General features: G+C 50.5%; 1 protein-coding gene across 2 annotated transcripts; it reads right to left on the minus strand.

The window, feature by feature from the left end:
- Nucleotides 1–3722: 3722 nt before the first annotated feature.
- Nucleotides 3723–11658, minus strand: VANGL2 (VANGL planar cell polarity protein 2). Of its 2 annotated transcripts, none has more exons than XM_054562810.1 (7): nt 11508–11658; nt 11248–11368; nt 8771–9378; nt 7881–8017; nt 7249–7384; nt 4901–5132; nt 3723–3983 (listed from the first exon to the last, which is right to left on the minus strand). In XM_054562810.1, the coding sequence occupies exons 1-7, from the start codon at nt 11576–11578 to the stop codon at nt 3723–3725; spliced, it is 1566 nt and encodes a 521-aa protein (XP_054418785.1). In that variant the 5' UTR covers nt 11579–11658. The 2 variants fall into 2 exon arrangements, with proteins under 2 accessions (XP_054418785.1, XP_054418786.1); XM_054562811.1 differs by having other exon boundaries at nt 7249–7377; nt 7877–8017.
- Nucleotides 11659–24996: the final 13338 nt, after the last annotated feature.

The raw sequence follows: 24996 nt of genomic DNA on the forward strand, positions 1-24996 counted from the left end.
TAAAAAAGTAGAAATAAAATAAAATGTACAAGAAAAAAAGAAATAAGACATATACTTCAGGTAATTTTCTTAATGAAATGTCATGAGCTGTCACTATTGGCTAAATGCAATTAGTTTCTGAAATTCTTATGGATCTTTCTTTCCTCCCTGTGTTGACAATCCCCTTCCCTCACTCCCCAAAGCTAAGTGAGTCCTCAGTTCCCACATCTGTCCCCTCTCAGGAGAGACAATTTCCTGTTCCTACATCTGAGAGACAATGCAGCGATGATGTGTTCACACTGCCCCCTCCTGGCCTACCTACTCACTAACAAGGAGCACATATATCCACTCCTGCATGACCCTCTGCTCCCACTCCTGTAAAAAAAGAAAAACAACAAAATGCCCCCATGAAAGTCAAATGTGTTTATTTTATATAAAAAAAAGTTTGTACAGTTTTAGGTCCTATGTTTACGAAAAAATCCCTAAAATTGCCATAATGTTTAGATTCACTGCAAACTGTAAAAACAAGCTTTTTATATATTAAAAAAAATTTACATTTTACAATTTTCTACATGCATGCACAAGGTCTCAGTTCTGTAAACCACCCCCCCCCCAAAAAAAAGAAAAGAAAAAAGTCTAAATCCAACAGTAGAAAATTCTACATTTACAATCTCACTTGGAAGGGACTCAAAAAGCCCCCTTCCTTTCGCGCACAGAAGAACAAATCACACCAAACACACACCAGAACCAAGTCCATTAGCAGACGCTGCCCGTGGGGAGGACAGAAAAATGAGAAGACGGACTGACAGATACTACGGAGGGTCGGAGAACTCATCTGGGCCCAACAAAGAAGCACAAACAATGGGAAACGGATGTTTGACTGAGATGAGAAGGTCAGGGATCCCAATGTCTCATAGCAGGGTTTACAACAGGAATAATGAGGTGGGGGCGGGGAAGCAAGAAATTAAGGGCTGAAATGATGGGGGATGGGAAGAAATAAGAGACAAACGGGAAATAAGCAAGAATAAACAGAGCACAAAGAGTAGATTAGAGAAAGGGACCAATGGGGACAGCCACAGAGTGGCGAGGTAGGTGTAGGACTGAGGCACAGTGTCCTGGTATAAAGGGACTGAGGGCAAGTGTTCCAAAGTGATGAAAAGAAAAGCCTAGTGGGGCTGCACTAGGATGCCATGTAACCATAGAAAGAGAGAACATTGGAGAGACCCAGCCATACAGTCACAGCATCCCCTATGGTGATAGGGCAGAAGGGGTAGGGTGGGGGCTGTGGCAACAGGTGGGCACCCTCACAAGGAAGAATGAGAAAATCTAGGGAATGACGGGACAGGCAAAGTGAAGGACACTGCTCAGAGGGACTGAGTCAGCTGCAAGCCCCACAGCAGTTCACAGCATGAAGGCAACCTTCCATACAGGAGAAGCAAAGGACAAACACAGCCATATACTTGACAATTCGTCCCATTTTTAAAAATAATAATAATAATCAAAGGAGACAAAGATACCACAGTTCTGATGCAAAGGACCAAAAGACTATCATTCTTAGTCATGGCCCTTAGTGCTTAGAGAGAGAGTGTGGGGGGGGGGGCGGTATTTATTTTTGTTTTAGGAAAAGGGAATGAAAACATCACAGTGATCAAAAACATGGCAGGTCCTCAAAATAAATACTCCCCTGCCCCTAACCTAGGACAGCAACGAAGATCCCAAATAGTTTCCCTCTCCAACTCAGTCCTCAAACCATACCATACCCCAGTCCTGCCCACAAAGATAATGACCCCAATCACCATCCAGGCCCCATTTTGCACGATAGTGAGGTATTTAGAAATGTGACCCAGAGGGGCTCCTCTGAAACCAGGTCTCTGAAGAAAAGACACTTTCCAAATATCCCCAGGAGAGGATGTATTTCCCTCAGGTCTATCCAAAACCCACAGCCCCAGGCCAAGGCGGACCTCCAGACCCTGCCTAAGTCAGCCCCAAAAACCACCCCTGTGGGAATAAGGTAAGCACTGGCTGAAGAGCCCTTCTTTAGTAAGTGTTGGATGGACAAATGTGCTTTTTCAGAAAGAACAGCAGGAGAAACACCAATCACTAGGCTCCCCTGAGCCCAGGAAGGCCACAACACAGAGAGGAAGCCTCCCTGCTGAGACATCAATGGGGATCTTAACCTAGGGTGCACTCTACAAGGCAACAACCAGTGAGCTTTCCAGGGAAAAGACAGGCCCACAGGGGGCATTATGAGTTATTTAGAGGACCCTGGGCACATACCAGCCAAAGTCAGCAGAATGGTCCACCACATGGATCCTGGATGGAGGTATCTGGATGCTTCCTAGTTCCATTCCACTTGGCTAAACTACATGACTTAAAGGCTCAGATTTACACTGAATACATGTATTAGAGGCCAGTGAACTTCGCTCACAATGAGATGAAAATTCTCAGGAATTCAGATTGAGTGAAGAGACTATGAAAGGTAAATGGAGTAAGGGGCTAAGTACCCACAAAAGGCAGCAATCCTGGTCCTTTACCTCAGTACAGAGGGAGACCAGAGCCCAGAGAACCAGGCAGAGAGAGAAGAGGAGGGGACCCTGGCAGCCAAGGAAAAGAGACCCCTGAGATAAAGAGGTGGACTTAAGGCAGGGAATGAAGAGGGGCTGCTGGCTCCCCCTAAAAAAGAGATGAGGCAGCAGGTCTCTGGAGTTAAAGGAAGAGACAGCAAGACTGGGGGTGGCTGGTGAAAGAAAGAAAAATGTTTGCCTAAGACCACCGGTGTTGAGTTTGGGTCCACAAGCCACTAATTCTGTACAGGAGTCTACATGCCATCCTTCACTGAGAAGGGGAACCTGCCCCACTAAGGTGGGAATGAAGTTGAGGGCAGGTTCAGAGGGCAAGGATCAGTGATGTTCCCAGGGGTGGGGGGCGGGGTCTCTCCAGCCCTTCCCTCAAGAGCTGCCTAGGAAAGAGCCATAGGAAGAAAGGACCCAGGAAAGGAGGTCACAGACATTTTCTGCCTCAGTTTACCCACAGTCACACATGACCATACAAGTCAGAAACAGACAGTGGAGATTTCAGAGTAAAGGGATGTTCTCTTACTCTGAATATGTGTGGCTGGGTGTGGGAAGCTCTTAACTGCTGGAAGCAAATGACCCTGGCAGGGGACCCCTAACTCAGGGCTGTGTGGGAGGACACAGGTATATCCTTGACCCAAGAACTCAGAATCTGTTACAGGTGTAGTGAGTAGCAGAAGGGGCCAATCACCTGCCATCTGGAGGTTTGGGGAAACTCCTGCCCTGGAGGAGTTTGGCACCATGGGTCTCTGGAGACATATCTGTGTGCCCCAGAGACACCCTGTCAGAAGCCACTGGAGAGAACAGCCACAAGAACCTGGATTTGATAGTGGGGGCTCAGGAGAGCCCTGTGCACTTTCAAAAAAGACCATCATCCAGGGAGAGGAGAAGGAGAGAGGCAATGGTTCCTGCAGGGCCTAGAAAGATATAAAAGTGAGGAGGGCAGAGGAGAGGGAATTTCCCAGGTACTGTTGGCAGCAGGATGGGCTCCCCAGGTTCACAAGGGGTAAATGAGGAAGAGACAGGTTAGGGGTAAGTTAATTCAAGTAAAAAAAAAAAAGGGCAAGAGGAATAAGGGCTGTGGGAAGGGGACTTAGCTTGAGCACCAGGCCCTGCCCATCACCCCACGAGCCCCCTCCCCCCAGTCTCCCATTCCCACTGCTGTTACAGTCACACCGAGGTCTCAGACTGCAGCCGCATAACAAACTTGTGCGACTTGGGGTCCACAAACTCCTCAGAGAGTTTAAAGAAGGGAACTTTCCTGGTGCTGACCACCAGGCTGAAGTCCTGGCGCTTTAACAGGAAAATGATGCCATCCTTAAGCCCATTGGTCACTGGCTCCTCGCTCACCAGTGTCCACTGTTTGGCCAGCCAGCGTTCCTTGTGGTACTGGATAGTGGGCCCAGCCTCCAGGTACCGCTCCAGGAAGGCCTGCCAAGGGGGAGAAGGAGCTGTGTAAGAAGCTCTCCCGCCCACCCTCCATCCTGCATTCCAAAGACAACCAAGAGGCCCCCACCTCGCTCTGCATATGATCTTTGAATGTCAGAGCAGAAAGAAGCCTGACATCATCTGCTTCAGACACTTGCTTTAGAAATGAGGAAGTGGGAACCCAAAGAGATGATGTGGTTCAGCAGGGTCAGGACTGGAACTCTGCTCTCCTGATGCCTTCATCCTCTGCTCTTTCCCCTGCACCATGTAATAACCTAGGCAAGCCCTCCTGTATTCCTCCTTCCTCTCCATTCAGCTGGCATGGTTAGTGACAAGCAGCTCTGCACCAGCAGAAAGCTAGAGGTGTCATGGTTAAAGTACTACATCTTTAGTCACTTATTCACCAAGGATGACGCAGGGGAGGCACGTCCAGGAAGTGGACAGTAGAGTTGAGGGATAGGTAATGTCTCAGAGAGAACAAAAAAGACCTGGTGGAAGTGAAGGAGTGATTGTGGGATTTTGGATTGGAAATTCCAGAGCTCTTCTAGAGATGAGGAATAGGACTCAGCCATTCTCAAAATTGTTCCAAAGTTCCCCCTTCTCCTCACCATTAAGAACTTTACCCGACACAGAGATGAGGTGGATGGGGTAGAAATGGGAAAAGAGAAAATAACAAGGTGGGTGGGTGGGTGGGTGGGTGGGTGGGTGGGTGTGTGTGTGTGTGTGTGTGTGTGTGTGTGTGTGTGTGGAGAGAGAGAGAGAGAGAGAGAGAGAGAGAGAGAGAGAAAGAGAGAGAGAGAGAAAGAGAGAGAGAGAGAGGAAGAGTAAGGAAAGAAGTGAAAGAACATGGGGAAATAGAAGCAGAAAAAAAGGGGCCAGAATTAGAGAAAGGAAGGATGCCGGAGGCAGAGCAGGCCTACCTTGGGTGTCATGTCGTGTGTAATGCAAAACTCCAGGTGTTGCAGGATGCTCTCCATGGTGTGGTAAGGCTGCTGCTTGGTGGTCCGGAGGTACTTCTGCATGGCACGGGCCATGGATGCAAAGATGGCCTGGGCTGCCTCCCGGGGATCCATCACCTCCCTGGGGTTCTTCTGCTCCTCTTCCTGCAGCCGCTTAATGTGAGTGAAGGCCTCCTCCACCGCCACCACAAGCCTGAGGGACAGGAGGGGTCTGGACCAGACACACACCTCTCATCTTCCTCCACCCCCGGCTCCAGCCCTCCAGTAGCCAGAACAAGGTCAGGCCTTTGTGCTCTTGAGGAAGCACTGGGAGGGGGAGGGCATTACCCCCAATGGGGACAGGAAACAGCTGTAGAGCTCAGTGAGCCAGCCCAGCCCAGGCACTCAAAGAGGACACTCTAGTGTCAAACCCAGAGAGACAACTAGGAACTGTGCTATGGAAAAGCCCAGCAAACCCTGAAAAAAAGCCTTCTTAAATACACCACTCCAAACACACTTCATTGGGAGAAAAATGAATAGATACAACCACATCAAAATGACAGATTTCTATTCACCACAACAGCATGAGCAACATTAGTGAACATCTACTGGGACAGTGGCAGATTGCAAGGAATTTGCTAGAAATCAAGAAAAAAAAAGGGCAAGAACACTGCAGAAAAATGGGCAAAAGAGATGAACAAACAATTCACAAGAGCCCTAAAAGGCAAAAGAATATATTAGCCACTTACTGGTAATTAGAGGGATATTTGAAATGTTAATAAGATATTACTTATCTAATAAAATGGAAAAAATTAGGAAGATGACTATAATTCAAATACTGGTTAGGATGCTGTAAATATTCCATGAACTGCTCTGCAGAGATAGGATGCAACAAGGTGGATGTGTAGACAACATCAGTGGATCTCAAATACACAGTGTTAAGGGGCAAACAGGAAAAACAGGCCAATTTACGTCAAAAAACATAGAGACACACAAAACAACACCAGTTCATAAGCCCTTCAAGTAGCTTAGAAAGGGATCCTGGGCTAAGTGAACATGTGCATCTGTGTACATCAACAGTTTCTCTGTTTATTCTTTTGCATCACCAAAGCTTCTCAGTAAAGTTCTTTCTCAAATGATCCTGTTGTCTCAGGTGAACCAAGAGAAAAAAGTTTTCTTCTGCTTATAACCCAGGAAATGGGGAAGGAAACGGTTCCTACAGGCCAAGAAGGGTGGTGGTCATGCAGAAGATCCAAAGACCTTAGACAGGGCAGAAGGTAAGAGAGCAGGGGACATCTCTGGTTTCCTTCCTAGGAGGGCCACTTCTAAGACAATTAGAAACATGCTGGAATGTTGCAGAAATGGGGTTGGTGATCTTTGATCTACTGCTGGAGACACCAGGCTAAGGTGCCTCCACCTCAGGACAGGCTAAGGGCCACCTTCCTCCCTTGAGACCTGGATATCCATGTGACAGGAGGGACCTGAGACCTTCTGCTCCTCCCCTTGGAAATCTTGACAGACCCAGCAGTAGGCACCAAGAAAGCTCCTTCAGGCTCTACTTAAATTTGCACAATAATGTGAATAAGAAAAAGGGAGGAGTGAGGACAGCCTTTAAGAGTTTACCAAGGTATGGCACTGGACCTTCATTTTTTGCAGGTAAAAATGTACCATTCACTGAGCAAGCCTTCAAGGTCTGCTGGTAGGTCTCATCAGCTTCGGTCCCTGCTGCCTCAGGGGAGACCCACTTCCTTTCACTGGTTCTCTGGCCCACTATGGTAGGCAAAATTCAAAGATGCCCCCATCCACCTCTGCCAGGTTCCCACTCCCTGGTGATTCAATAACCATCATACATTTTCAGGATACAATTAAAGCACCAAATGAGTTGACTTTAAAATATGAGATTGTCATGGTGAGCCTGATCTTACCATGAGAGCCCTTTCAAAGCAGTTTTCCCTGGCTGATGGCAGAAGTCAGAGACCTGTTCCTGCTGGTCTCAAGAAAAAAGCAAACCGCATGTTGTGAACTGCCTACAGGGCCAGGTGACAAGGTTCTGCCAGCAACCAGTGAGTCTGGAAAACAACCCAGGCTCAAATTCCAGCCCCTAGACACAGGTCCAGTAAACCCCACCTGACACAGAGGACTGTGAAGTAACAGAGGTTTGTTGTTTTACAGAGCTGACTTAACGGTGACTTGTTTTGGCAGCAACAGAACATGAATACATACCCCACCTTTGTCATCACTCACTCATCCATCTATTGCCAGCAGTTACACAAACCATATGGTCTTCCTCTCCTGAGTCTATCCATACCCACTGCCCTCCAGGGACCCACCTGGCCCTCCGCTTGCGCACCCTCCGCTCATGCTCTGCCTCCTCGTAGTAGTACTCATTGTGGCTGTTGTCCCGCCTCCGGGCCGCTGCAGCAATCACAGCCCGGGACTGGCCTGTGGAGTTGTTGGTGCTGTTTTCTGCACAGGAGCAGGAGAGAGGGGCGATGGGCACTTTGGAGCATGGCCTTGCTTCTCACTCCAGGAAGCCTGGAGACAGCAACCTGACATGTCCTGAGGAAGCTGTGCCCACCCCTGGCCAATACCTCCTGTTCCCAACCCTCATGGCCATGCCTGGGAGAGACCCAAAGGAAACAAGATGGCACTGGAGAGCAAAAGCTCTGCACGTGTTCCCTGCCAGTGCAGGAGATTCTGGAGCTCAGAGAGCCAAGGGCTTAGGACCAGGGCTGATGAGCCAGACTGGGAGGATACACCATGGCATAATGGGACAGCAAGAAAGATCAGCAGCTAAGACCAACCACCTGGAGTCAAGGGAAAGGACAGAATAGAAAAGGCTGGAACAAGGGCTGAGGAAAGGAGAAAGCAAGGGAAGGAGGATGTGAGAGAAACTGGGAGGAGGTAATTTGGAATCCTGCTTGAGAAGAGACCAGGACGGCTGAGGAGCAGGGCTGCTCACCCTCTCCAAGGGAATACACCTTGAAGCCAGACACTTTCTTGGCCAGGACGGACTTGGGCAGGTTGAGAAGGGCGGGGTTGTAGACAGGGAAGTCATGGTAATACTTCTCCAGGATCCACACTGCCACACGCTGGATGCTGTGGGGGAGACACAGAAGGGGGAGGGAGGAGGGACAGACAAGGGGCACAAGGGGAAGGGATACATCAGGGCAGGTTGGTAGGGCAGGGAAGGACACAGGACAGGGACACGCTGCTTCCAGGAAGTCTGGCTCAGAGCCTGAGGTCTACATACCAGGCTCCCAAGCCTTTCCCAGGGCTGGGCCTCCTAGTCCTTCCCTGCCACGCTGAAGCCCAGGGGAAAAAGGGCATTGGACCTGGGTTCCCAGCCAAGGGTCACTAATCCCTTTCAAGATTCTCCCCAAGATTCCCTATAGGACCAAGAAATGCTACTGATACTCTGTATAGTCCGTATGATGTGGGAGCATCCTGTCCACAAGTCTGGGGTGGGGGCAGGGCTGAAGAGCTCTCTTCATTATTGTTTGCCCTGGGGATCCCCCTCTCTGGCCAGCTCATCTCAGTGACCACTCACCCTGTGCTCACAAGAGGCTGTGCCTCCAAGACACAAATAGGAAAGTGAATCCCAAAAGTCTGTTTGTGCCACAACTTTTGCCTCTTTGGCCAATCCCCCTGTAAGATCTCTAACTGTTCATTTGCTCACTCCCACCACATTGTGCCTCCAGACTCTGGGCATCAAGCAGCAGACACTGCGGAGAACTCCTTTCCACCCAGCCCTCCCTGCCCATCATCTCCAGCCCCACCGGTGTACCCCCTTGTCCTGTGGTCCCCCAGCCTCCTTCCCATGCCTGTCTGCCTGCTCCCAGGTGGTCATACCTGAGATGGCCCACGTTGTAGAAGCGGCTGGCCCCATCGGTGGAGCGCACAACCTTGAGTGTGAACTGAGGCTGCAGTTGGCGCAACTCCAGCAGGACGACCGCCAGGTAGTGCACAAAGAGCAGGGCGTCCACCAGCGACACGGCAAACTGTACCACACCCTGATAGCTGCGCTCCCGGGCGTCCAGGATGCGCACACCATAGAAGAGCCAGTAAGAGACAACGAGCAGGAAAACGAGCACCATGAGCAGGGCACGCAGCACGAAGACACGGGGCAGCGAGGCCTTTGGACGGCGGAAGAACAAGGCCCAGCTGCCCAGGAGCAAGATAAGCAGCTTGAAGGCCACAGAGATGAAAAGGCCTTCGCAGGCTGTCCCACAGGGCTCCAACTCCTCCCGCCACAGCAGAGGGGGCAGCAGCAAGAAAGCCAGCGGTGTGAGGAAGGAGAGCAGCGCCAGCGTGGTGCCAGCAGCCACCCCCAGGTGACGGGAGCAGTCCAGTGGGACACTGTCCTCCATGTCCTTGGCGATTCGCGTGAGGTCATCGTGGGAGATGCTGTGCTCTGAAGTACCTGTTACTACTGTGGTCGTTTCCCCCCAGTTGTCATCCTACAGCAATGGGGATCAGGAGAACAGGAGAACAGACAAGGGGAGGAAGACAGAGAAGGAAGCGTGAGAGAGGAGGAGAAAATGCAAGGGTAATCAGCCAGTATGAAGCCATCAAGGTACCGCCTGAGCTCCACTGTGTCCAAGCCTGACCTCCATAGGAACAGGACAGCTGAGCCCTGGACATTGGGGAGCTTCACACTGGTCAGAATAACAAAAAAACAAACAAACAAACAAACAAAAAACCACCTGCACATGCACAGATGACCCTCAGAGAAGAGGGCACAAAAAAGATACTGAGGGAGATGCTCAGGCAGTAACTGGAACTTGAGGTCACACACATCAGGCACAGCAGGTAGGAGACCTGCAATACCAGGGTAAGCAAGAAACACCTATTCTCCAGGCATTGAGAGCCACCAGACGTTTCTGACTAAGGGAATAATGTAACAAAAGTAGCATGGTGAAGAGAAGGGAGCACCAAGGGGAAGGGAGGGTGGTGATTATTGCAGAGTGTGGGAGACATGGTGCTGACTAGGGCCACTCTGGCTCTGTGGTCTGCCAGCTCTTCTGGGTCATCTACATGGCCCCAGCACAGGGGCTGCCTATTCCTGGAGGCAAGGGGGCAGAGAGGCTGAGGTCCCCAGATGCCCTTCTGAGTGTGGTCCTCTCAAACTGTTTCTCTGAAGAGGCTAGATACCATCCCACAGAGGAGCCCCAAAGACCACCAGTGACCATCAGCATCCATGCTCTTCACTCCTGGACAGCCTGGGGATATGGAGTCACATCCTATACCCAGGCAATTCAGGTTACAGGACTGAGACATGGGATGGGGCACACGGGAGACTGCCTGAGAGAGTCCATGAGTAGGAGGTTGACGAAGCTCCTCTCCCAAGGATAAGAGTCCGATCTGAAGACAGAAAGTGGAGGCACTAACCAGTTTCAGCTCAAAGAACAGGGTCCACTCCTCACTCTAGTGTGACCTCAGACACATCGCCTACCCTTTCCAAAGGATCAAGGCTTGGGCACACCTCCCAACAGCAAGTGAGCCTATCTCATCTCGGGGTCACTTTAAGAACTCAGGAGACCCAGTCTCGGGGAGAAGATAGGACTGCAAAAGAGGGAGAAAAAACACTTCGCTTGGGTACTGACCTGTCCCCAAGACCAGGAATTCCCAATGTCAATCACAAAGAGTTCTTGTGAGGAGAACAGAGCTGGGAGTCTCCAGCCCCCTAAGATGCTCCCAAGAAGAAAGAGGAAGAACGAGACATGGGCAACCTATGGTCATCTCACATCCCAGCTCTGCCCTATTACTAGCACTGTGTTCTGCCTACCAACCTCCCTACCAGCTGAGCACCGTGGGCAACAGAGGTTAAAGAAGGTGCATTCTGGCCCTGGAGAACTCTCTTCAAGCCCCCTCTCAATTGCCAGGCCTCACTTCTCCTCCCTACTCTTTCTCCATTGACTCTCCGACACGGCATTTACCCATTTACCCAACACCCAGGCCATGCTCTTCTACAGGCCAACACCAGAGGGGGCCAGAGTTCTCTTGCCTTAAGGCTTCAAAGAAAAATCCGGGCTGCTCATACCCCCAGGCATCATATAGCGCCAGCCCTTCTACTCTAGCTTCCCAGGAGCCTTACTGACCAGCATTGGTGAGGGGAACCAGGGAATTCCCACTATACAGCCTAGGTCACCCCACCTCTCTGGAGACGAGGAAGAAAGAAGCTGTTGCTCCCAATAAGATTTCTACTGAAATTCCCTGAATTCTCCTGAAGGAGGGTTTGACCCTGGGACAGATACAACAGGCCCTCTCAGATCTGGACCAGCCTCCCAGACCCTTCCCCTCTCTGCACCTCATCCCATGATGCTCACCCGCTCATCCCCTCGAGTGGACTCATTGTCCAGCAGGGGCTCCCCAGGAGCCTGGATTGTCACGGACTTATCCCCACGATTCCCATCTCGGCTCTTGGAGCGGTGTCGGTCCCGTCGGTCCCTGCAACAGGAGGCCAGGGGAACGGGCACAGAAGGTCAACAGGAGAACCTGGGTCTTCTCGGCAGCCACCTTCACCCCACTACCCCTACAGGTACCTACTTCTGGAGCACTCCCAACCTCCCTCTGCCACCTGTGTCACCTGTGCTTGCGGGAGCTGCGGGAGTGGCCCGATTTGTAGGAATAGCCCGAGTACTGGGATTCGGTGTCCATGGCGTCTGAACGCCGTGCCTTGTAGCGCTCCAGGGCCACAGGCTGGGGCCTTTGCGGGGGCCCCACAGCCACCTCCTTCAGCACCGGCTTCTTCAGGCCGAGGGGCACCTTCAGGAAATCAACCGTCACCCTGAGGGACTCTATTTTGCTGGACGGGTGGGCTTGTCTCAGAGAAAATCAAGCGACGCTCCTGGGGAGAAAAAGCAACTGGTTAAGGGTAGATAAGCTCTTGAGGAGGGGAAGGGGGAACTCAGTACAAAGGAAAATCATCCCTGAGTGGAAGCCTCAGTAAGCTGAGGGGAGACTAGCCACTGCCTGAGACTGTAACACTCAGGTTCCTACTCTATCCAAGGGGCCCAGTTCCTACTGCCCTGCATCCTGGAAAGAGCCCCCATGAGACTGTGACAAGGGCTCGGTGTAGAGGGATGCCAGCAAAGCCCTCCGAGAATGACCCAACTCTGGAGGAGAGAACCAGGGCAATGCTTTCCTATTCTCAGCCAGGGAACCTGAGGCTCAGAGAGTACAGTGCTAGCCAGGTCAACAGTCTGGACAGATGGAGACCCCAGAGAGCAGAACGCTATCCCAGGCCTCCCCTTCACCCTGCAGTTATGTCCCACCCCCGCCTCACAGCCTCTGAGTGTGCCCACTGGGGGCTGCCTATACCTGTTTTCCTGGCACCATCTCCCCAGCATCTACGTCAAACACATCCATAATTACTTGCCAGGTCAAGCCGGCTGCTCCCCTGGAGGCTGAGTATGTGTGTTTGTGCATGAATGTACTGGGGGCAGGGTGAGGAATGGCAAGTCGTAGGGGTAGGGGGAGAAGGAAAGTAGAAACCATTGCCTAGCATCCTGAAATGAGCAAGACGGTGAGTTTATCTGGCTATTTGTGGGCTGAGGGGCAGCATCTCCCATATATACTTTTACATTCTAATTCTTCAGAGGAAATGACCTCTCCCTCCCCCCTCCTCCCCAACTCTCACCCAAATTCTGCTCATTCTTCAGAACCAGTCCTCACCCCTTCTCAGAAGTCCACCCCTCACACCTAATCTAGCCCCCCCAATATTCTATCTTCCCCTCTGACTCTGACCCCACCAATCATCACCATGCACTGACTATTTATGTTTGATCTTCACTCACTGAGTCCTCAGCTGTTTCTTGAGCACCTACTATGAACTGTGTACCCTGGGTATCTGGTAGTGAAACAGGCTCTGAGTTTACATTCTAGCAGGGCAGGTGTACACTGAGCAAGTAAACAGGGGAGCATAAACGACTAACAGTATGGCTGATGAAAGGGGAAGATCAGGAAACTATGAGAGACAACTACTTTAAACTGGGTGGCTCTGAAAAAATCTTTCTGAGAAAATGACACCTAAGCTTAAAGAAGATCAGGAATTAACCAAGCAAAGTGGAAGAGAAGCACATGGAGCAGAGACTCACATGTGGGAAGGCCAAAGGCAGGGAAGAGCTCAGTGCATTTTAAGAACCTTAAAGGACCAGTGGAGCTGACGAAGGGAGAGGGCAGTGGAAGTGAGAGCTGAAGAGGTAGCCTGGGGCCAGGTTATCACAGGATCCGTGGGCCCAGTGAAAAGCTCGGGTTTTATTTTAAGCAATGGAAAGTCTGCAAAGGACTTTAGCTATGCAAACGTGGACTGGAAAGAGGGAAAAGCAGAAACAGGGAGATCAGTAAGGAAGTTACTGCAGCCATGCAGACTTGAATGGGACAGAGCAGCAAAGGTGGTACGAAATAGTCATATTTGAGACAAATGTTTGTGGTAGGATCCGAAGGACCGAATGAGGACTGACTGGGAGGGTTGGGGGGAGGGGAACTCTTTCTCCTTGGCCTGAGAGAGTTGATGGCAGTGCCATTATAAAGTAGGGAATACTGTGGAGGAAGCAAGTTTGGCAGGGAAGATGATGATTTCCATTTCCAGCATGCTGAGTTCATGGCCTTAGCGGCAGGTGAGTAGGCAAACTGGTGTCAGAGGAGCTGGACTCAATAGTTGGAGCTGCAAGGTCATGGGAATGAATGGAATCACCTAGGTAATTAAATAAGAGGTCCCTGAGAACCCCAACATACAAATGTGTCCAGAGGAAAAGGAGCAGACAAAGGGCTGAGAAGGTGAGGCCAGAGAAGTGGGCTCTCATGCAGCCAAGGACTCGGAGCTTTTCAAAGTAGGAATAAAATCAGCCAGGTCAAGTGCTGCTGAGAGCCTGATTATGTTAAGAACTAATATGAGTTTGCTTTGTTTAGTTGTTAACTTTTCCCCAATAAAACTAAACCACCGGCAACTTGTGAATGACTATAATGGTATCTACCAACCACCCCTGGGCACAGAGCAAGTAACTGACACCCATGTAGTAAACAAATATGCCTCTGACTCGCAGGGAAACCAATGAATGCAGGGCTAAGAAATCAATGCTAAGTCCATTCATTTATCCTCCTAACCGAGTTATCTGGAGGCACTCCATGGTCTAGGGATGTTTGTCATATCCCCATGTCAAGGCAAGTGTGTAACAGAAACACACCTCAGGGACAGAGACATAGACCTTAACCCAACCACAGACCTCTCTGAAAACCTTTGCCACAAGTTGGGTCCTTGCTGGTCGCTCTGTGTCCAGTTTCCATCTTGGGAACCTGCCTCCTAAGAACCCATTCTACTGGTTTAGTCCTCAGTACACAGGGTGGGGCAAAAATAGGCTTACAGTTGTATGTGAAACACAGAGTTTATTTTCATACTATTCTTTAATAATTACTGCATTATTTTCCACATGAACAACTGTACACCTACTTTTGGCCCACCTGAGACATCTCTCTTGCATCTCTCTTCCTGTGGGTCAGCCCATTCTTTCTAGTCCTCCTCTTAAAACATGAATTTCACCAGGAGGTTCAGAGAGAGCAAGTGGATTACAGACTGATAGCGGTGGAGACGTTAAGGGGGAAAGGACTGCCGTTGGACTGGGGTACAGGCAGTGACACCAGAACCCAGACTCCATCTCCTCAGTCATATCCAAATACTCACATCTGCCAGAGCCATCAGCAAAAAGAGCCTGGGACTTGCACCCAAGCATCTGCATTCAAAACCTAGCTCTCCCACTGACTAGCTCTGTGACTATGGGCAAGTCTCTGTGCTTTGTAGTCTGGTAGTCTCATCAGCAAAACCAGGAAAATAATGATATATACTTGATGGAGTTGCTGTGAGGATCCTGGGGGTGAAAGACGTGCTTTCATAAACTGCTCAGCTAGTAATTAGGTAAGCAATTAATATGCTCTGGCTCCAGGATCCCGCATACTCCAATCCCTAGACACTTCCTCTGAGACTTAGAAAAGAGGTAGTATAAATAAATCTTGGTGTTAGTATGACTAAATAAAGAAGTCATACACACACAGACACACACACACACACCTCTTACCAAAACCACCGCTTCAAATACACCCAGGAGGAAAGCCAATGCCATTGTGTTTCCCCCACAGATAAATTTCAAACCAGACAAGGGTGCCAGTGCCCTCCCCCACCCCAGCCCTTTGTTCTGAGCGGCTCAGCCTAGGGCCCTACCTTTCTCCCAGCTACTTATTAAAGACCAAACATAAACCCTGCTTCTCCCCTGGCCTGCTTCTCCCACCCCTACCAACCCAAATCAGGGTACCCAAAGAGCACCGAAGCATGCTTCTCCCTCCCCTGCCAAACGGGGGGCCAAAAATGAACCCAATTTCAGAGACCAATTTCTGTCCTCTCAAGTACCCCAGGAAACTAAGCCCAGCACTGGAGGGGCTGCGTGGAGGGACGGTAGATGAGCAAACAGAAGGGCAGAAGTTCCCCTGGTATAATCAGTCTCAGGAATGAGAGGTTTGGAGGGTCTCCAGGGTGGGCAGCGTTCCCAGGAAAGAGAGTGGGGGCAGGGATCATTGGATGAGATCAACAAGTGGAAAGAAAGGAAAGCTGGACTTGGTGTGGGGCAGGGTGGGCCTTGGTTGGGAGTGGGGGGTGGCAGGTTGTGAAAGGGAATGCATCCCAACACTTCTCACCTTGCTCCCAGCCAACACTTCTCACCTTGCTCCCAGCCCCAAGACACACAAACACACTTACTCAGTCCTCAGCTCAAACCAACCATGGATTATCTGGGGTTAAAAGACCATAGAGAAGGGAGGGAAGAGAGAGCCTGTCACAAAAAGGAGACCCTTCTCCCCTCCAAAGGCCTTTCAGAAATAAAATTAATGGAATGTGTCTCAGTATCATCCCAAGGGTCTTGGGGGGAGGACCGAGGGGAGGTGGGGACTTTTGTTCTGGTTGCCCAGCTTCTCCCACATTGATCACCATAGCAACAAAAGCCCCCTGTTGCCAAGGTGATGGCAGCCAGGTCCAGGAACCCAGACCCAGTATCCAAAGTAAGGATAGTTATGGAGATGGGGGGTGAGGGGGTGGTTAGGGACAAAACAGGAGAGAATGGGGTTTCTCCTCTGGCGGCCCCAGCTTTTGTCTGAGCTCTGGGATCAGGTTTCTTCAGGAAACAATTGGAGGCCTCTGGAAAAAATACACTCAGAACCTGGCAACAGGCAGGAAAAAAAAGACCCTAGGGGGAGGGGAGAGCGGGAGGTTGATATTAGCCAAACTGCAGACCAAGACTAGACTCTTCCCCATTGCCCCACTTGGAGGAGCAGTTCAGGTGAACAAGGGCTTGGACACAGATGCTGGCACCCCGACGTGGGGCACGTGCTGAGGACCGATGACCAGGAGGCAGGCAGCTGTGTTCACTACCTCCTTCAGCTGCTCTAGTGCAGGGCCACCCCACCGCCCAGACCCAGCTACTTCAGCCCTGGGGTGGAAAAAGGAGGCAGGACAGAGGTGAGGATGGGGCTAGGGAGGGCACTATGGGAGCCAGAGAAGAAGAGGTGGGGAGAGGCGAGGACAGGGCACAAACATGAAAGGGTGTTGATTGTTCCTCATCTACACTGATGACAGGGCTGCCGTGCAGCAGAGCTGTGCGGGTTGGTTTTAGAATGGACTTCCAGCTGGAGAGGGAAGAGGATGGGAAAGAGGACAAGAAACCAGAAGTGTTCCTCTGATAGGACCACTTTAAATAAGTGACCTTCCTCTCCTCAGTTGGGTAGAATGGAAGGGTGGTCCTGCCTGGACGCAGGAGGATGGCTGTAACCCCCTCTTCAGATCCCTGCTGGAGCAATGAGACCTCATCCATTAAAGGTCTCTGCTTCCCACACAAAAGCCTGGGTCTTTTGCATACGCCCTGCACCTCCTTCCTCACTGCAACCCACGAGTGCTGTGGACATGTGTGTGCCCCCAGACCCAGGGCTCCCTAAGATTTCCGCACCATAGCCCCAATGTCCAAGGATAACAATATGAGTTACACCCCAAGAGCTGGATGACCGCTTTCCCGGGTGGCACGAGGAGCCCCACCTCCCAGCCAGTGTCTCAGGAGACAGATGTCTGTCCAGAGAGAAAGCACCTTGCCAAGTTATCAGGCCAGACTGAGGGACAGCAGTCTCCAAGACATACCTATCCCTCTTCAGATCCCTGGTTTTTCCTCTTTGCAACACTTCTCCCTGAGTCTCATCAGTGTACTCAAGTCAGGCCACCCTCTCAGACACCACTTGGGGAAGGAAGTATCCAATGTGTGTGTGTAGGGGAGCAGCCTCTAACATGGCTTCCATGGAAGACAAATAGATGTCAATACCTCTGACTGTTCCCATGTCATTCCCCAGGTCCCCCTTAGATCCCTTCCTTCAGGAGGAAACGGTGAACTGACTCACCCAATTCTCAGCAGGTTCCAGCACTAAGCTGGTACAACCCTGGGTTTTAAAGAGCAAAAGCTGGGGCCCAGAAAGAAGGTGGGTAGCCCATGGTCATCTGAGCAGTCCTCTTTTGGCTTCCATTGTGAGAAAGACCTCACAAACAATGTGACTTTGAGTTGTGCCAGAGTAAGACCCATTTCTTTCACAAGACTCCCTCTGGTTCTAGACTACCCAAGACTGTAAACCAAGGATAGGGGAGAATTCACTAATCCCTGCCCTACCCCCTCTCCTCGCCAGTGACAAAGGGACAGAGAGACTAGACAGGACAAAGCCCAGACGAGCAAGACCAAAGAACTCCTTCTCCTCAAAGAGGTGGTCTCTGCCCCCACCACCTACTACTCCTGACTGAGGGTCCTGATGTTCCTTCAATCATTCCCATCCAGCCCCAGGCCATGGACAAGTCTCCCATCCACAAAAAGAACTAAGGCACAGAGTGGACCAGAACCAGCCCCAGGCCCCAGATCCTCTATCCTGTACCCTGGAAGAGGCCCCAATGTCCCTGGATGACAGTGCTGTCGAGGAGGCCAGAGAGAACATCTGGATCTCAGTGGGCTGAGGGTGAGGAAACACCTGGGCCAGGGAGTCCAGGAGCTGGCACCAAGTGCTCCACCCCAGCCCTGCTCACCAGGCACTCGCCCAGGACAGACCCAGACATGAGCTCACCATCCTCACAGCCCCGGGCAGGGGGCAGAAACCTTCTCCTCACAGGGCTGAGTAGCAAGGGAGAGGCTGTTCTTGTGTCACCCAGGCATCTCTGCTTCCAGAGCAGCTGCTCACCACAAGACCCCAGTACAAGGAACAGGGGAGGGCCCGAAAACTGGGCTCCTGGCCAGTACACCTGAGCTTGCATTCTAAAAGTCATTGGGGAAGCGAGAGCCAAGCCCTCTCCACCTACTTCCTTAACCTCCCTCTGTCTGAGGCAAGGGTAAGGATGGGTACCCTCCAAATACACCAACACACTTAAACACAGACACACAAGTACACCCACAGGAGTATTCCCCCTCTGAAACCTCGAAGGGCTCCCGCCTGCCCCACCCAGCTCCACCTACCCTGGCCAGACAGGTTCTGTAGAGACCTGTTCTGCTTTCTCGGGCACCTCCACCCCCACCCAGCTCTCAAAAAGTTTCTGCCCCCCCCCCCAGAGCACCACACAAAAACACACACAGGTATGTGCACACTCACACACACACCTGAGCCCTCCACTCCCTCGCCTCCCCCAGACCCATTCCCAGTCAGTCTGGAAGGGGACATGGGCAGGGTGAGGAGTATGAAGTCAGAAAGGTGAGTAATCCTTTTGGCATATGTCCCAGGAGGAGGCTAAGCTGGTGAGAAGGTAACAAGGGCTTCTAGATACCTGGATGTCCTGTTTAATTTTCACCAATGGGCAGATCTCACAATTCCCACACAACGGGCTCCAAACTGCTTCCTCCCTCAGCTAGGGTGCAAAGAACTGGCCCCTACCTGCCCACTAGGTAAGCTATGGAAGAGCCAAGAAGGAAAACAGGTACCTCCAAGTTGTCTGCAGGAACAAAAGGTAGACAATGGAAGGTTTAAGTGTCTAGATTTGGAGGGTACCCATGCCTTACTCCTGCCTTAGACAGAGGGAGATTAAGACCAACCTCCTGTGTAGACCACTCTCATCCTCGGGGAAAACAATAATGCCTCCCTTTCTTCATAAGACACTTGGTAGGCCCCAACTGTCCCTGACCCCAAGAGGCCCTGCCTCACAGTAGAAGGAGATAAAAGAAGCTACTTGCAAGGGGTAATCAGCCACCCTTAGGCTTGCATATGGATGGAGACAGCGGTGATGTGAGGCCACTGGCAATGAAAGCTGGTTTGTATGGGAAGAACAGGAAGGTGAGCCCACAGGTGTGAGACACAGCGTGACTAGGTGACACGCCTGGGTTTCTCCATTCCAAAAACCTTCTTCTCCCACCTTAGCCAGTTCTTATCTGGGAAAACCAAGCCAGCTGAAAGGCCCAAGTATCAAGCAACCTCCATTATCTTGACAGACCCATCTCCCGAGGTTTTTCACTCTTTCTAAGGAGTCTTCCACCCCTTACATGTGCCACCTCCATTCTTGGGTAAAGCAGGTGATTTTTTTTTTTTTTAAACCAAGTGTCTCTGTTCAAACTTGGTTGATTTTTAAGTTACTGGATTCATACCTCATACTCAGCACCTATTCCTGTTGAACTCCCACTTATCCAAAAATGCCAGAGCCCCCGTCCCCAAACTCAAGCACAAATACACCATCTCTCTTCTGACCAGGGTGGAGGAACGAGGAGCTCTCTGGTGAAACAAGGGTGTGGAGGACATTGTTCAGGAGTTGCTGAAAAACTCTATAGGCAATGAGGGCTAAGCCCCCCCTAATCACAAACAAAGCCCATGGGCTATGGTGGCTGGAGGCCGGCCCCATGTGTGAAGTGGCCCAGCAGAGAGCAGGAGAAGGCCAGCCCCAGGAGATGCTCTGCCCAGGTGGCAGCCATGCCCGGGCTTGTGATGACCTTGTTCCTCCAGAAGAGTCCGAGTCATCCCTCCTTCAGGGATAGACTTCTCTACTCCTCAGACTGGCGACTGGACTCAAGTGTGCTTTATAGGAGACGGGAATTATTCAAGTTCAAGATCAATTATAAGCAAAATCAGACCTAACTGGAATGAGAGTAATGAAAGATGGAAAGAGCACTTTGGGAAACAGAAGAGCAATAAAGTTAAATAGAGCTGACACAGCTTCTTAAGGATTATGTAATCTTAAAATGAGTTGCTCATCTTCTCTAAACTCGCTTAAACTTCAGTTTTCCTATCTGTAAAATGGGAATAATACTGCTTACTTCAGAAGGTTAAGAGTCTTCAACAAAATTATGTGTACAGAATATCACAGAATGAGGCACATAATAGATGCTCAATAAAATGTTAGTTCCTTCCTCTTTGTCCTTTAGAGGATGAACAGCCAATCCCCTCCACTTCCTGTTCCCATAGTCTCATTGTGAGAAGAAAAAACGCACCCAGAATTCAAGGAATCACCTTTGGCTACAGTGTTGGCCCCAGCCCCCAAATGACAGCCCCTCTCTGAGCCAACACCTAGGCACTGCCTAAGAGAGCAGCAAAATCCTCTCTTCCTCTCTCTGCCTCTTACCTCAGGGACCCCTGGGTCCCCAGCCTCTCTCTTCCCCTCGCTCCTAGCATTCACAGTGAGGCAGGGCCTGTGCTTCAATTACCTCCCACTCTCCTACAGGCACTAAGCCCAGCTGTGTGTGGAGTGGCAGGGGAAGGGGACCCCAAGCTTCCTGCCCCACCCCAGCCTCCAGCTTCTTTCCACTCTCCCCTCTCATTGCCCCTCCCTGATTACCAGGATATCCTCCCTAGCTATGCTGATTTCAAGCCTGCTTTTCCCAAACCCATTCCCAACTGTCACATCTGTAATTAACAACCTTGCCAAGGGCACGGGACAAGCACAGAAGCACCTAATTTCCAACTCCCCTCCCCAAGCAGGCCTCTGCCTCCTACTCTTTACTATGCAGGGTGGAGGGAAGGGATAGAAAGATTCTCCCTGATGCACCTCATTCCTCTCCAAACACAAAAAAGAAGGTGACAGAAGACTACCCAAGTCAGGTCACCAAGTCAGAACTTTCAAAGGGGTGTGCTGCTGGGGAGCAGGTGTGCGAAGCATTTATTCCCAGGACTCTCACACCTGCCACCCACCCCCAGCAACACAAGGTTACCCATGTGGAGAGGGTAAGAAGAGAACTTTGAGGTCAATTCAGAGAAAAGCGGAGTTGACACCTAGTAAAACAGGAAGATGAGGGCCCAAGGGGATGAGGGTCAATGCATACAGGAGGGAACTGCCCAAGAAAGAGGAGGAAAGAGTGAGTTTAAAAGTCCCATCCCACCCAGACCCTGAGAAAAGGCAGTAATATCCCAGCCCCTTCTCTTCCTATTTCCTCTGTCCTCACCATCCGCACAGGACTGGTTTTATAGGCATACTTCAGGATCCAATAATATCAAGCTGTGTATGGTTCACCAACACCGCTGACCTGGCTCAGCCTCTCCTTGCAGTGCTGTCCTTGGTCCCCTCACTGTCTGCCTAACTTGTCCTTTAAATCCAGCTGAGGGCAATCCATACTGTGGAATATGATTCTGCCATGAAAAGGAACGAAATCTGATACCTGCTAAATGAACCTTGAAAGGATTACAGTTAATAAGGGAAGCCAGACACAAAAAGTCACACACTGGATAATTCCATTTATATGACATATCCAGAATAGGTAAATCCATAGAGACAGAATGCAGATTGGTGGTAGGAAATAGGGAGGAACTGCTTAAAGAGCACTGGTTTCCTTTTGAGGTGGTGAAAATGATTTTAGGTAGAGGCCATAGTTGCACAACACTGTACTAAATGCTTCTGTTCACCTTTAAATAGTTAATTTTATGTTGCGTAAATTTCATCTCAACTTCAAAAAAAAAAAACCAGAACAAACAGCCAGCTAAGGGTACATCTCCTTTATGCACCTTCCCAGACACCCACCGCAGGGCCAGCACTCTTGCTGTATGTTCTGCTGGCCTCCAGAACACACCTCCACAAAGCACTCACTAGGCTAAGTGAAGTGACATGTTTATGCACATCTCCCCTGTGAAAGGCTGCCTTATTCGCCCCTCCATCCCTCATGCTTCACACACCGGGGAGATAGTGCCCAACATGGTCTGCCGGAAGAGCAGAACCAAAGCCGAGCTCTCCTCCCTAGCCCAGAGCTCTCTCCATTGCAATCTTCAAGCAGAACCCAAACCACAGCTGCTACCAGTTACTACTGAGTGCTTCCCATGTGCCAGACACCGTGTAAAGCACTCTCTACTTAGGACTTCATTTAGTACTCATAAACCTAAGAGGCAGGGCCTATTTTTAACTCCATTATACAAAGGAGGCTTCAAAAAGTTGTCTATTTTTCTCTGAGGTCACAGAAACAGGAAGTGAGGAAAACAGAATTTAAGAGCAGCTAAAACTCAGGGAAGGAAGCCACCAGAAGGACCTGCGACAAGGGCCCTATCTGGGATTGGCGGATGGCATCTTAAGACAGTTAAACTGAGGAATGAGGTTCTTAAACCTAAACATTACACCACTATTAAGTCCTAAGTCCAACTAATTATGTTAGACTCTTCCTCTTGACCTCAAAGTGTGGGGAGCTGAAGGAGGAATCAGCTAAGGAGACAACTGGAGTCCCTAAAACTCAGGGGAAATGAGAGGAGTTCCAGAGCTCTTGCCCCCAAAGCTTCTGTTAGCGAAGTTCACACCCTTTCTAACTGGAATGACCTCTTGGAAACCAGATGAACAGATACAAATCTGTCTTGCTCTCCATCCAGGGAAGGGGGCACCTCCTCAGAACTTCAAGCAACCAAAGGAGTAGACAGGGGGCACAACAGAGGCCTGCCCCTGAAGAATTAGAGGAAACAGAAGCAAAAGGAAGACAATGGGGGAGAAGGGGCCCATGTGGCCACTGGGGCCAGTCTGAAAGTACTTGTAGAGATGGCGCTTCCTATTATCTGGCCACAATTCCTCCTTGGAAGAGCGCCCCGCCAATATACACACATGCAGTGAGAGCGCACAAAGCAAGCAAGGCGCCAAAAGTCCAGAGCACACTGTCCTAGATGTAACCGCACACTGGCCTCAGGAGCCCTATCCACCAGAAGAGGTATCAGATTTGAGGGAATAATGCATTTTTTTAAATCCAGTCTTTCCCTACTCTGTCCACACCCAATCCCAACATTTTCTAATTCCCAAAACTCTTATTTCAGGGCCTTAGAAAAGGTGGGGAGCCTGAGGACTAAAGACGGAACATTACAATTACCTGTGCCCATTAGGGACTCTAACATGCCAATCCAATTCCCCAGAGACCCCAATGGCCAATCACAGTCTCAGCTCCTAAAACTGTGTGTCTCACCCTGACTTCTGATAGCAAGAAGAAAATAGCTGAGAGAGTGAGATGGGCAAACGAGGCGTGCATCTGAACGGAGAGGGCCACCCCCTTTCCTTCATTCCAAAAGACAAGAGAGAGGAGAGAAAGCAGATGGCTGCTGCTTCCATGGGAAGAGATATTCACTTCCCTGGCAATATAACTTCCCATTGTGCTATCATGATGATGGGATGTGGGTACCTGCCCCTTCCCCAACTCAGGCAACTGCCCTCTTGCAAGCTCAACCCCTATTCCTCACCCTCAGAACTTGCCCCAGACCACAGAGCTCCATCCAATCATGCTTCTTGCCAGTGAAACAGGAAACAAGGAGACTATGTGACAAACCACACACACACACACACACACACACACACACACACGAACTTTCAGAAACCCCTGAAGATGACCCACCCCTTGGCTCCCCAGAGCTCCCATGACACCTTCTCAACCCCATGGAGGGAAACCCAAGTTGTTCAGCACCAGATCTCATCCCTCCAGCATGCATGTTCCTTCGTCTTGCCTCCATCCATTCCAAACTCCAAGGCTCCTCAGGAACAGTCAGATCCTGGAGGCAAGCAGTTAGTGGGTTCTGCAGCAGAAACTCCAAGACAGCTTTCCAAGAGAACTACAGCCAGAGAGGTGGGGATGGGGGACATACTTGGGCTGGAAAGCCAAGAATGTAGCCTCTGCAGGCACTAGAACCCAACCTATGATTTGGCGGGGCTGAGGGGTCCTTATTCTTCTCCCTGACTCCTTCAATCCCTGATTCCTCTAGGACTACAACCAGAACCTCTTTTCCCTATTCCTCACAACACACACCCTTTTCTAGAAAAACCCACCTCCCAAAATAGGCCCCTCATAAGACGGCCCACTTACTCTCACCCATAGGTCTGAGATACTTAAGGTAGCACCCTCAGACCCAAGCAGGGACATCCAGGAAGCCTCAGAATCTTCCAGACAGCCATTCCTTTAGGCTTTCTGCCAGGAAAATCTGCCTGCAGAGGCAAGAGGTAGTACCCCCAAGACACACACTACCTAAGGCGGGCACACACTCACACTGGTACTTACCCATCCACAAAGGGTACACACAAGAGAAGAGAATCACTCACAGTGCTTCCCAGTACATAGGTGCACACACATCTATTTGGATATACCCCATTCTGCTCTTAAACACCCATCTTCCTCAGTACCTATACATGTCTTTCCTATTAAACCCTTCCCTCGTTCACACACAGACACACATCCTTTCCCTCGAGTGTACATGTAAATCCATATCCAAACACACAGCAGATCCATGCACACACACTCAGGCACAAAAAAACACCTACACCTCCAAACCCACCTGCAGGACACAGAAAACAAAGAATAGTGCACATGGGTCCTCCACCAATCCTTTAAAACTCTCTAGTGTAGAGCCCACAGCTCCCCAAATGGGTAAACTGGAGTGGGGAGAGGGATGACAGGGCCTGTCCCCTGGGCCTGCATACCCAGTGCCCTGGTCGCCAGCCCGCTAGCCCCATCTTCGAGCTACACACACACACACACACACACACACACACACTCTCTCTCTCTCTCTCTCTCTCTCTCCTTGGTAGGCTCCCCAGACTCCACATTACACCCTGAACCATCCCTGCCCTAGCTCTCGCCACACTCCAGAGATGTGAATGC

The sequence above is a fragment of the Pteronotus mesoamericanus genome, unplaced genomic scaffold, assembly GCF_021234165.1.
Source record: "Pteronotus mesoamericanus isolate MK-2021 breed Mesoamerican mustached bat unplaced genomic scaffold, CSHL_Meso_final scaffold_705, whole genome shotgun sequence".
In the NCBI taxonomy this organism is placed as follows: Eukaryota; Metazoa; Chordata; class Mammalia; order Chiroptera; family Mormoopidae; genus Pteronotus; species Pteronotus mesoamericanus.